Here is a 13279-nt window from a genome sequence, read left to right on the forward strand (position 1 = left end):
CCTCGGCCGCGGCCAACCTTAACAACCGGTCCAACAGAAAACTTTCTCCAACTGAAAGACGTCGCACCACATGTGCCCTCATCCCACCTCACGGAACGGACCTCCCCAGCAGACTTGCTCGCTGGGAAGAAGTTTTGCTGCGCAGGCTTCGCGTTGGAGTGGCGCTTTCCCCCGCTGTGACCCGGGCGCGGCCACCACGCTACCACGCCCCATTCGATGTCACCTGCCCCTTCTGAACAGCTCCTGCCGAACAAGCTGATGCGGACCACCTAATATGGGCGTGTCCTTCACTAAACTCAGCCAACAAGCGACACCTGAGAGGCACAGGCCTCCATCCTGGAAGACCCCCCGACCTCCAGCGGCGGCTCTGGGAATCCCACCACGGCTCCCTTCTTGCCTTCCTCCTGGTGCCCTGTAAATGGGTTATTTTATGCCCACGGGCGTTCTATAGCAAATAAAAGAAAGCGCCCCTGAGAAGGAGGCAGTGTCGCTTCGATGGTCTTCAACACTTGCTGCTCCCGCGAACGCGAGGGAGTGATTTGGTGCGAAAAGCAATAATGACCGGAATCGCGCTCGCATTCTTTCTGCCTGCTCGAGGGGTTACCAGTGGTGGTTCGCGCGTGGGGGAAAATGTCGCGTGGTGCATGTTTATTTTGTTCCGGGCACGTATTTCGGAGCCATGGTCACCGTTCGCGAAAAAAAAAAAAACGGAAGAATCTGAATACAGCAACGAAAGCGGACAATATTCGATAGGTACAGGCCGGTGAAAAGATGTCCGCTGCAGAGGCATTCGAAATTTCTCGCATCATTTTTGAGCGCGATACTGCGCATCAAATTTGACATAAAGTCAGCATGGTCACGGCCCGGCCGTTCACGTGCGTGTCCTGTGCAAACCAGCTTTGTTCCGCAGCTCCAGCCGAGACGTGGTCGGATACCAAAGACGACGGCGCTGAGAGCCTCGAGAGTGATTTTTGGGAGCTGTCAGCATTCTCAAGCGCCATTTTGAACGGCACAACAGCACTTGAGTTAGCGCGAACCGCTTAGCGCGAACTGCTCGTATTGCACGCGAGAACGGTGATCAGATTGCTTCGCCGCTTAAAAGTATTGTTATGGTCTGCAGTTTGGCTTAATCAGTGCCTATTTCCCCTACGATGTTTTTATAGTCATGCCCGGATTTGATTAACGATTACTGCCGTACCCTGTACTCGGCACGGCTGATGTTTACTTTCCGCGACTTGTCCGGAATGTATGAACGATATGAACGCGAGTTTTTAACGCCTTCGAGCGGGTTCGGATAAGGCTATATTAAGTTTTCATTAGGTGCTCGGCGTGGTAATTTATAATTTCCTCGTGGTTTGTATGTTTACAGTAAGCCGGCATTTCTCAAGCATCAATTTCGAAACTCACGACTTCTCACAGAAGGCGAGCTGCGTACGAGGCGAAACACGTCATGGGGATATTTAGAATTGGATAACCGAGCGTTGGGAGTCCCCAAGAAGTTAGAGGGACCCAAACGCGCGCGCGCCGGACGCCCAGCAGAATTCGGCCCCCGGCTTCGGATGCGCGTAATCGGATGTTGGGAACTTTAGGCTTGGCGTCGCAGCAGATATTTCATCGCCGTTAGGGTTGCGAGTGACAGTCCCTAACAGAACGTTTCACCGCGCTGGGAACTGTGTAACCGCGGTGATTTCCGTTGAAGGGATCGACGATCAACATACCTGCACGACCTCGGCCGATTCTTGCGCGCAAGTATAGCCATCCTTCGGCCGCTCGCCGCACCGTGCGTGAACGGGCCGGCGCTGCCGGGACCGACCTCCGCGGCCGGTCGGCGCAAATCGCGGCAGATATTTGAGCATCACTATGAAAACCACTTCTGATGACACTACCTATCAGAATTTTTCATCACACTACCATCCACTTTCACCAATCTGGAACTTCTTTTCCACGACTTGTGTGATTTTAAAAAGCGGCGACAAGTTGTTGCTGCCGCGACCTGCGTCGGTTCGAGCCGCACCGTCGGCTGTGCGGGCAGGCACGGCGGGTGCGTGTGCTTCTGCGAGCAGTTAACGCTTCACGATTTCCTGCTTTATACATTTCTTGCAAACAAGGGAAATCTAGAAACTTCACTCGGCGATTGTCGTAGTCCACATTGTTGATCGGGGAAACAAGCCGCTGCTTATGCTTCGGTCGCATGCGTAATACACCACCACGCTCATGGTGTTTGCGGATAATATACCACAGTTGATACGGTTATACAGTCACCATACGGTGACTGTATAATACGGTGACTGTCACTATATGGTCGAACTGCAGTTGACGCACTGAGAATTAACTTCAAATGAAGGAAATTGACACGAAAATACTTTTAGAACGTGCTTCCTAAGCGAAGTGTCGCGCGCAGCAAGCCACCTACCATAGAGTTAACACTACTGACCGTTCGGATTAGCAGCGCCCTCTGGTCAAGTTTGGCGTAATGAAACTGAACCGAAAACCATTTCGCCACTTTGACGAAGTAAAACCAGTACGTATAGCTTATTTGTTTAATAAGTATTGACACGTGCAATCGTATTGCGTTACTGGTCAATTACAATGAATAAAAATAAATTTTCGACTTGATGATAGCCACGCAATACGCCTCGAGATTCGCGATCGCTGCGCCGCCTGCCGCCGCTTCTCCGCGGCGTTTGCGGGATTAGCGTTGCGTGGCTGATAGGTGGTCATGCAGTGTTTCGGTTCTCTTTCGCTTCTCTTTGCCTTTCCGCGCACTAAACAACTTGTTATGGTGACGTCTGTAAGCTAACTGCACGTTTAGGGCACTTAAAAAAAAACAGCTGCGTCTTGGTAGAGCGCTCTAACGCCAACAAGAGCTACCCGGGGAGGCGATTCTGCGTGCTTCTTGGCCGCTCTTGCGGGCGTCGGCGACGGCAGCAGCATATCACCGCTGTCACCTTCGAACACGTCAGCACAAGTGATCGCCTCGTTTAGACCTGATATTGGCACTGTGAGAGGTTGGTTCGTTTTTCAGCGCAAACAAATGCGGCTTTGCTTCGAATATGTACGTCGTAGAAAAATATGTTGCGGGGATGTGATAACCCAATAGCTGACAAAAACTTGTGCCTTTTATGGGAATATAAGCCACGCGAAAATGTTAAGTACACTCAAAGCCTGTGCATTGTCAGATATTTGCCCACTCATGCATTATAGTAAGAACCAAGGTATATGTTAATGAAACCATGGGAAAATGAAAGGTAGCTGCAAATCAGGAATAAATAGAATAGTCGTAGGGGAATTTAAAAAAAATGAGTGCAGCTTCTGAAATGCTAAAGACGTTTGTTTGAGCAAGGTAGTATTCACCAGACCAACTAGATGCGAAATGCACTGATATTTCGCTAGACATGGAGGGGGGGGGGGGGGGGGGGGTGAGGAGGAGGACGCTCAACTATAATTGTTTACAAATGCGGAGCGAAATCAACGAATGAACGTTTTAGTAACCACACACACACAAGCTGTGTGTTCACTTTTCGTTTGTTTTTCGCCTTCAACGAACGGCTGATCACTCGGCGGACGCATTTTTTGAAGAATACAGGGTTGGCAGTTCACAAGCGATACGAGGTGTCTTTGGAAGAGTTGATTGATTGGTTGCAGGGTTTAACGCGCCGACGCAACGGAGACGATGAGGCACGCCGTAGTGGAGGGCTCTGGATTAATTTTGACCACCTGGAGATCCTTAACGTGCGCCGAAATCTCGTACACACGGGCTCGTTGGAAGAGTGTCGTATCTGATAAGGGTCTCTGATTTCGGTTTATTCTACATTCTGCAGTCTCCCTGTGTCATGACGATGTTTAGAAGAAGAGTTTGGTCGCGGACGCGGATTACTCTATAAGCCCATCTTCGCGCTTCTCGTGGAGGATAAATGTAACAGAAGAATCTTTGCGAGCGCTCACCTCGGGACAAGACGACCCATCATTAAATTTGTCGTCGTGTGCTGACTCCGGAGTGTAATTTTGCATTATCCATCGTACTTCTTTGGTACAATGTTTGTGAAATTTATGCCGCATTGGCTTGTCAATGGTACTGATCAATATATCTACCATGTGATATCAGGCGTAACTTGCGTGCTGTCAGGTATGAGTGCTCCGCTGGGTTTTGTAAGTGCACAAGTCAATTTACAGCATAGTGTGTATGGCCGCAACATGACCATCGGAGGAAACACTGCTTACGGAGACACTGCCACTAAATTTCAGGGCAGCGGAATTGCAATCAGCTGCATGAAATGCTGGCTTCGGGACGCCGGCCTGTGACACACGCCCGGCGCTCATATAGATCTCACTAAGATCGCGTCATTTGCGTTTATACTCTCGTGAACACACCACGCTTGCAAACAGAGTGCCTGCTCCACGTTATTCGGTATTTCGAACGCGGACAAACGGTAAATCGCTGTCTTGAACGAGCCCCAAAAGCAACGGCGACAGGGGGGAGCGGGCCGGGGACTCCCGCGCCTGCTTTCGAAACGGGCCGCTAGGGGGATTTCAGTGGCGCCCCTACAGGCCGCGCTCGAGGCGTATAGCCAACAAAGTTGCGTTCCACATCCATTCGAATCCTTTTCGACTGAGATCCAACGCGGCGTTTTGCCTAGTTCGTATCTGAAAGTTTCTCGCTCTTGCACGCATTGTGATGCCGCTCACAAGTGTTCTAGAGGACCCTTTCCTCTTGACTTCTTTGAAGTGGTCCGAAATAAAGGATCTCTTGACCCTGGAAGTGTTTCAGTGCACGCGCCGAGAGCCACTTTCTCAGCAAGGCCTTTTGAACATTTACATTCTTCCGCTTCGAGAGGGATGATGTGGAAAGATTGACGCGTGCGTTACAACTGCCCGAAGTTGTCAAAACGCCGCAGTGCGTCAAGATTCCCGGCGTTGAAATATTGAAATATTCCATACCGCAAATCGCCACATTACAGGTACAGGGGCCATCAAAACTGATTGGACCACGGCAACGTAAATTTACAGGAATTTCTTCCGAAAACTGCCTGGCTACATTGGTGTGCATTTAAATGAATTCTCCCTAATAGAGGAAGCTTCCTGTAAACCGGTAATGGCTGTCATAAAGCCTGTCATATTCACAAATACTTGTTTCAATTACTCCTGACGGAACCAGTACATATGCGGCCGGTGAGAACCCTTCGCGGCATCCACGAATACAAAACACAGTGGGCGCTTCCATTCTTCGTTAATGTGTGCGCCCACTTCACATCAGTTGCCGATCATGTGTCCGTCATTCGGGGCCACCAGTGGGGCTATCGCTGCCGTGACGCTGTCTCGGAATTGCCGCGCCGCTCGCTGTCGAGCTGCTGCCGACGACAGAGGAGGCCGGAGCAACCCAGTGCCGTTTGCTGTCCTCGGCAGCGTCCTCAGCACGTTCATAAGATCCGAAATCTCCTGTAGCAGCTGCTCACGCTCACCGTACTGCTCCTCAGTACCAGACCTACGGAGGAAAGCAACAGAATGCGCCGTAACTATTCGCTGTCATTTATAAGACGTACTGTATTAAGCAAAAAGCGCAAACGGTACAGGGGACTCACCTCCTCAAGTTGGCCCTGTCCTCGTGCCTGAAGTACCCGACGAGCAAGTCAACCCGCTCTTTCACACTGCGAATGGTCAGCTCGCGCTGCACTGCGCGCGTCACGTTTTTTAACACGTCACCCCACGCGTCCGGGTTTTCAAATGGGTTCAAAGTCGCCACTTCTCGGAGCAAGCACAGGTCCGCGTCGATGCAGAACCACTTTCGCGGTTTGCGCAAAGCCACGGGGCTCGTCGCAGGCGTGGTGTCGTTGGAGGCAGCCATCTTAGAATAAGCAAAGTCGTCGCACGCGCGCGGGAGGGCGCCCGCATCGCCCCGGGCTTTACTCGCTGCGCTAGCGAAGGGCCGGGATGGTCTGCTCAGGCTGCGTTTCAGCGGACCGTGCTTCTCGCTCCGCTATCCCGCTTAGCCGCTAAGCGGACAGCGCATGCGCAGTCGCGATCCCGCTCCGCTTAGCTGCTAAGCGGAGCGTAAAAACGCCAAACTAAAACGCTCCGCTCGGCGGGTACGTCGCGCTTTCTATGCCTCGCCTACTACTGCCGAACGTGGCCGGTCGGCGGTCGGCCATCTTGAACTGCTGTGCTCCCGTGCTTCTCCATCGGCCATGTTGGGAGCCGGGGCTGCTGTCCATGATTGACCCTCGATGTAGAACAATACTCAGCGACTCACGAACAGCGATCCTGCGCTTTGCGAACAACACAACAAGCACCAGTACGGCCCGCTTCCTCCACAGGACGGGCCAAACCCGCCAGCACCCGATCTTTATCAGTTGGTATCCTGCACACGTGGGACCGCTCGACCCGGAGGGGCGGATCCGTAACCGGAACGAGGAGGCTGACCGCGCAGCGCGAGGACTTACGTACCGCGCGACGCACACCAGCCAACACTCGGACCGCAATCGGAACAGCCAACTGCGAGCCGAAGAGAGCGAACCAGTACCAATGGAGACGTACGGAGACGTACGGAGACATCCTGAGATGGTACCGCCACAACAGGCAGCGACTCCCTGCCCCACACCCGCAACTAACGCGCCGCGAAGGCGTGCTATACCGCCAGCTACAGACGGACTCAATCCTGACACCCGTGCTCGCCAGATACATCTGCCCAACGCTATACAACACCGACCGTTGCATCATCTGCAAGACTGCCCCCGCTACGACAGCGCACATCCTCAACGATTGCACTCACCTACAAACACACTCTGAAGCACGAGAATTGCCACCAAAAGTGCGTGAAGCCATCACCTCCTCAGACTACAACACACAACTCCAGGCCGTCCGGCAGGTGGAGGAAGCCCTGACCCGACAGCGGGAAGGACCTGCGGTGGCGCAAACCATTACGGGCTCGACCCGCCCGGGATCGGGGCCGACCCCCACGGCCTAATTCACTCTGCCGGACACGCAATAAAGTTTCTCTCTCTCTCTCTCTCTCCATCGGCCATGCGTGCGTCGGCACGTCAGTCTTAGAATAGGGGAAACGAGCGGTTGAAGGCAAGATATGGTGTACCCAAACACAACAACCTCGCTAACAACAGTAATTGAAGATTTCCACCGACGGCTAGCGTGCCGCTAGCGTTTCCGCATGCGGCGCTGTCGCGGCGAATAGATCCCTCCGAGGCGCAGCTGCTCAGAAAAGGCTAACATCGACGCAGTTATACAGTCACTGCTTTATGAAGCTGCGCCGACAACGATCCCCAGATCAATCTCTCGCCGAACTATCACCCCCTTTCGCGCATTTGCAAATTCGTTTCCAGCAATAGTCCCGCTCTGACGGGCGATGGCAAGCTTTAGCTGTTGTGGTGTAGTACACGCCGTATCGTGCATACACCACACAGTGGGCTCCTTGTCGACCGTGCAGGCTGCAGGTGCTTGCCACGGTGGCACGTGTAGCGGCGTTTCCGCCTTCAGAGGCGCTTCGTGTTTCCAGCGTTATTCACACCTTGTAAACGATGCGCTATATCTACAAACTCAGCTAAGCCTGTGTGACAGATGGCAACGATCTACATTCGTCCCTGAGAAACGCCGTGCCGCCGGTGCAGGAGTGCCGATGTTAACGTAGAAGAACGGAAAGTTGGGCTAGTTGGTAGGTGTTCATCTTGGTGTAAACAAAAGCGCTCAAAAAAACAGGGACGAATAAAGACGCAGATAGCACGGCGCCGTGCTGTCTACGTTTTCCTACGTCCCTGTTTTTTGAGCGCTTTTGTTTCCACCAAGGTACCGATGTTATATTATATTCTGGGTGAAACAACAAAAGCTGCCAGGTATGTCGTCACAGAGCCATGTTTCAGTTCCAATTAATATGTCAGTGCTACACGTTATAAGGTCAGACATAAGATCATCTTGCTTTGGCAATAAGTACAAAGGCAAAGGTTTGTTATGACGACCTGGGTGGCTCTTGCACTGATGTCATTTATGAGACGACATTTGCGCGGCATCAGGAACATCTTTGTGTGGTACAACGGCATCAGAGGCTGGATCGTAGGCGTAAATCTGACCATCCACTGAAAGCTTGTCGTAATTGAGGCGAACTTTTTTCCCTCCTGGCGGTGTACTTTGCCGAAGTTCCACAACCGCTTCCTGATACCACGCATGTTCGCACAGTAGTCATCTTCGAACCATACTTACTTTTTGTTACTTCGCTCCTTCAACTTTGACCCGTTTGAAAACACTTCCTGCTTACTTTTGAAGTTCAAGAAGCGAACAATGATGGGCCTGTGAAAACCTTCCCTTTGGCGCCCCAGACGATCTGTTCGTTCAATATCGCCGACACTAAGACCGAGTTCACTTTGAAAAAAAATTGCGAACAGTTTTTTCGCTTTCGTTCCATGCCTTCTCATTTTTCTCTGGAATACCTTGGATTATTAAATTGTTTCTTCTTGACCGGTTCTTGAACTCATCTAGGCAGCCAGAAAGGAACGACACAGTTGCTTGCAGGTTGTTCACTTGGACAGAGGATTCTTGGACGCTTGTTTTAACTTCGTCGTATCCTTTGGCAGCTACCACTAAGACAGACACACGTTGCGCAAGACCATCTGTTTTGCTCGCGATGACGCTCAGCTTTTCTCTGGTTTCGTTCTGAAACTCCGTGTTTTTGGAATCGAAGGCGTCTAGCTTAGCGAGAATGGCATCTATTTTGACAGGGCCAGGGTTCAATTCGACATCGCCCGAACATATCAGCCCGACCACACCTCGACAATTGGCCAGCCAGGCCAGTGGGGCTTTAACTATCTAGGGTTAACAACAGATAAACCACAGCAATTTTTTTGTAAATTGGTTTTGCAGTTTTTTTAATATTTAGTTCGCTAACGCAAATATCATTATGCATTTGACAAAGTTCCGCAGCTTTCTCTCCAACAAGGAGGAGGAGGAGGAATAAACATTTATTCAACTGTGTTTGTTCCGTTGTGGGAGGCCTCCTTAGTCCAAGGTAAAATTTTTGTCTTCTGAAAAATTACATTTTGAAATATATTTCTATAGGTCCCATATAAAGGGCGGCTCTTCTTTCTTGCCCCACTCCTGCATTTTACCAAACGATGATAATCATGGCTTCCGCATCTCGGTATTAAATTCAGCGAAACGGAACTTTTCCTAAGCAGCCGCGCGTTGCTGAAACCTTCAAAATGGGTGCATATTTATTCCCCCTGCCGATATAGACATTCAACGAATCAGCGAGGCCGCAACAATTTCGGACAACAAATTAGGACTAGCATTGGTGCTGAGCATTCTCTCACTACCAATATCTTGCTTGAGAATCACCCCCAAAAAAATTTCCACCCTCGTTAACGGTACTTGGACCATACAGTAGCCGACCGATTTTTTGGAACTCCGGAAATTCAGTCTTGCTGGATACTCCGGACCTTCCCGAGGAGCCGCTAGTTCTCCTATCAGAGTAATGTACATGAGCAACGAATATTTCCGACAAAACAAAGCGAAAAGTTTGATTTTCGGCACAAAATTTTGCGCGACAAAGCTGCGGTGTGACTTCAGGACGGCGCCATCTTGAATCCTAAGCCACCTGGATAGCTTCGAAATGAATGGGGATTGGCTTCACTCCTGCCGGGGTAACAAACTTTGACCTTGCAGGCCATGATTTTGTATCTAGTCTGCGGCGGAAACTTTGGACAACATTACACAACAAAGCTTTGGCGTTGTTGCCCAATGCTTACCAAGAAAACGTAATGCTTGCAAAGATTCTAGCAGACCTTCTCACACGAAGTAGGAGCAGGAGGAGGAGTAACTTTATTTCGCCCGAAAATTGTGGCGATTGCACCACGGAGTTGTTCGCTCCGTCATATAGACAGCGGGGCTCTGGATGTGTTGGAAGCTCGGTGTCTTCAGCCAACAGGGCCACCGCTTCTTGCACGAGGGGAGCTGGGCTAGAGATGACAGCCTCCCACTTTGTTAAGGATGATATGTTATGAAGGAGGGGATGCTTTCTTCTACGTGATGCGGGTATTACTGGACACGACCAAATGATGTGGTGAAGTGATGCTCGTTCCACAGAACAGAAGAGGCAAGCGTCCTTATATTCCTTTTGATGTATGATTGACATGAGATGTGGAGTGGGGAATGGTAATGTTTGAAGCTGCCTGATAAGGACGCATGCCTTCGACTGAGCGATGGAAGCGGTAGAGGAAAAACGGCACGATCCTGGCGGAAATAGTCGAGGATATCGCCGAAAGTCTGGAGGCGGTCCTTATAACCGAAAGGTTGCGGGCTATTTTCAGGGGTCCCATGAGGCTCTCGGCGAACCATATCTTGAGCAGTCTCATTGGCTCTCTTATTTCTTATCAGGCCAGAGTGTGCTGGTGACCAGATGATGCGGAAGGTCCGGATATGAGGCGTGGGCCCTTGCGACAGGGTTGCCAAGGTTTAGATGATACCCTGCCACTTGAAACAATTGATACAGTCGATTTGGATACGGTCACGATGTTCGGATGTGGGGACCGTCTCTGGGCTATGGCTAGACCGGTTGCCATTTCTTCTGCCTCTGTGCAGGACGTGCGGCTGACAGATGCTGTAGCGATGGGGCTCCCCTTGGAGCCGACCACCGCTAGTACCGATGCGTTCCTGTCTTGATAAGGGGCGGCATCGGTATACACCACAGGAGACCCCGGTGGGTGTTGTTTGGGAAGGGCTACGGCCTTCGTCATTGTGAGTGGGGTGCATTCGCACAGGCGTTGGGGACACTCTGATGACATCTCTGAGACTAGACGGAATGGCAACAAGTCGTGTGTAGTGTAATGTTTGTGGTACCAGGTCCAAAGACCTCAGGATGCACCGACCGGAAGAGCTGCGAGAGAGTCTCTCTAGCTGTGCGGTTCGGTGTGCCTCTATAAGTTCTGAGAGGGTATTGTGTATCCCGAGGTGCAGTAGCTTTGCAGCTGATGTGTGTTGGGGCAGGCCGAGCGCTCGCTTGTGTGCCATACATATATGAGGCTATTATCCTTCTCCTGCTCCGTCTTCCGCAGGGGGAGAAAAGCCAATGAACGCGAGAGCCAAAAAGCCAAAAAGTAACGCGAGAGATGACGAAGGCCTGCGCCATCTTTATGAGGTGGGACTCCTTGATCCCTTGTGCCTTCTGGCAACCCTGGAGATGAGCCAACGGCGACACTCGTCACGTTGAACCCGTCGAGGGAGGTGGTCCGGGCCCAGGTGCAGCGGTCCGAGAAGGCAGAGTGGCGGGGTCTTGCGACAGCGACGCCAACTCTGGAGGTGTACTGCACCCACAAGGAGGACATTCGCCGGGAGACACTGTTTGACCTCGCCTCCGCAAGCAGCGGCCTGCTTGCGGAGGCGAGAGAAGTGATTTGGTGGAAGAAAGGAAAGGAAAGTGCACTGGGGATATTATTGAGCTCAGTAGGGAGCTCACCTGCATACAACCCAATGGGGCGGGGTGTTGCGCACTCGAGTGTGGCGGGCGCACTTCACGGCGGGCCTGTCGACGACTTGCGCCCTCTGCTGAAGCGCCGAAGAGACTATTGCGCATGTGGTTGTCAACTGCCCAGACATCCTCCCCGCCGCCCGCACCACAGCAGTACATGTCGCCCTTGGCTTCGCCGAAGAAGAAACCGAGACAGAGCGTGGGGAGGTAGTTGAGGTGACAAAGAGGCGCCTGGAACACTGGTGGTCTCACGGTGCTCTGCGCCGCACATAATGTGGAAGCTGCGTTTTCTTTCTTTTTTTCTTTTTGGCTCCGCCGTGTGAGACGCGGCGACCCGCTGCAAAGGGTACAGCCACAATCGTCATCGCCATCGCCATCGGTTTGATATACCCCTTTCTAGATCTCCCTGAGTGCATCTGTATGTTGGCCATTGGCATTTAGGCGGAGTCCCAAGACCTTTATGGAGTGAACTATAGGAATGTTGGTTCCTGATGTGGTTACGTTCAATATCGGTGCGTTTTTATGATGTGGTTTGTAGACAAAAAGCTCCTGGTTATGCTCCTGGTGATGATGTGGTTTGTAGACAAAAAAAGAGTAACATGATAAGCCGCACATGGCTGCGTACTCCTCAACTGTGTGGGTTGACCGTTGCAGGGCGTCCTGGATTTGGCCGTCGGAGCCTCAGAATGACGCCATCTGCATAGATGGGATGATGTAGGTCGGGTATTTCCGAGAGAAGGGCCGGAAGGTCCCTCATAGCGAGGTTAAACAAGAAAGGTGACTACCAATCCTTGAGGGGTCCCTAGGCCACCCAGCTTAATGGGGTCCGAGTGAATGTTTCTGAAATGAAAGGTGAGTATAAGAGATGACAGGAACGATTTAATGTAGTTGTACGTGCGCTCTCCAAAGCCATTCTTGTTCACCATCTGTAGTATGACCGAGTGTCGCAGAGTGTCGAAGGCTTTGCAGATATCTAAACCGAGGATAACCTTAGTTGTGTGCTTTAGCGAGTCTTCCGGATCCAAGATGTGATGTTGTAGTGGCAACATAAGATCTTGCTTGTATAGACGAGGGCGAAATCCTAGCATGGTGTGAAGGAACAGCTGAGTTTCTTAAGCGTGTTCCGTCAGTCGAGTCAAAACAATGCGATCTGGTAGTTTCTCTAGGCACGATGTTAGGAAGATAGGTCTGAGGTGATTGATGTGCGGCGGTTTTCCAGGCATTGGAATGACTATGGTCTTGGACGTTCACCATTTTTCCCGAATTAGACCCTGGGTCCAACATTCATTAAAAAGGGTCATGATGCCAGTGATGGGTGTGCCGTCCAACTGCCGAATAATCTTATTAGTAATGTGGTCAGGGTCAGGGGCCGGCCTAGTGTTTAGCTTATAAGTAGCAACATGACCTCAGCTTCAGTAAAAGGTTCATTAAAGGCAACGTTAGTCTCTCCCGTGTATGACGGTTGTTCTGTTGGAGGGCCTTGTTGTATGTACTTGTGTAAATATGTGGTGAGTGCATTTCGTGTCCCAGGGAAGTTGCGTATCAAAAGTGACGCCGTTTGGTTGTGGGACGATTTGGTCGACGTCGGATAAGGAAGGTGGAGTAAGATATTCCAAGTTCTTTTGGTGCTGAATGTGGGATTTAGAGAATCGCATGCTGAATTCCAGTTTTCAGATATTAATTTGGATGCGTGATTCTCAATCTCGCGAATAATGTAAGCTATTTTTCTGCCTAGGCCACGGCTGTGTTTGCGGCGGATCATCCTGTTTTCGAGGTTGTCCCTAGCCTGGATTAGGTTAAACACACGCGAGTGTAGCG

At 51.2% G+C, this 13279-nt stretch overlaps 1 protein-coding gene across 1 annotated transcript; it reads right to left on the reverse strand.

The window, feature by feature from the left end:
• Positions 1-5250: 5250 nt before the first annotated feature.
• Positions 5251-5842, reverse strand: LOC144144873 (uncharacterized). Its single transcript, XM_077676362.1, has 2 exons — positions 5580-5842; positions 5251-5482 (listed from the first exon to the last, which is right to left on the reverse strand). The coding sequence occupies exons 1-2, from the start codon at positions 5840-5842 to the stop codon at positions 5251-5253; spliced, it is 495 nt and encodes a 164-aa protein (XP_077532488.1).
• Between the last annotated feature and the right edge of the window lie 7437 nt (positions 5843-13279).

This window comes from Haemaphysalis longicornis, unplaced genomic scaffold (assembly GCF_048455015.1).
Source record: "Haemaphysalis longicornis isolate Haplotype H1 unplaced genomic scaffold, Haemaphysalis longicornis Haplotype H1 scaffold_7, whole genome shotgun sequence".
NCBI lineage: Eukaryota > Metazoa > Arthropoda > Arachnida > Ixodida > Ixodidae > Haemaphysalis > Haemaphysalis longicornis.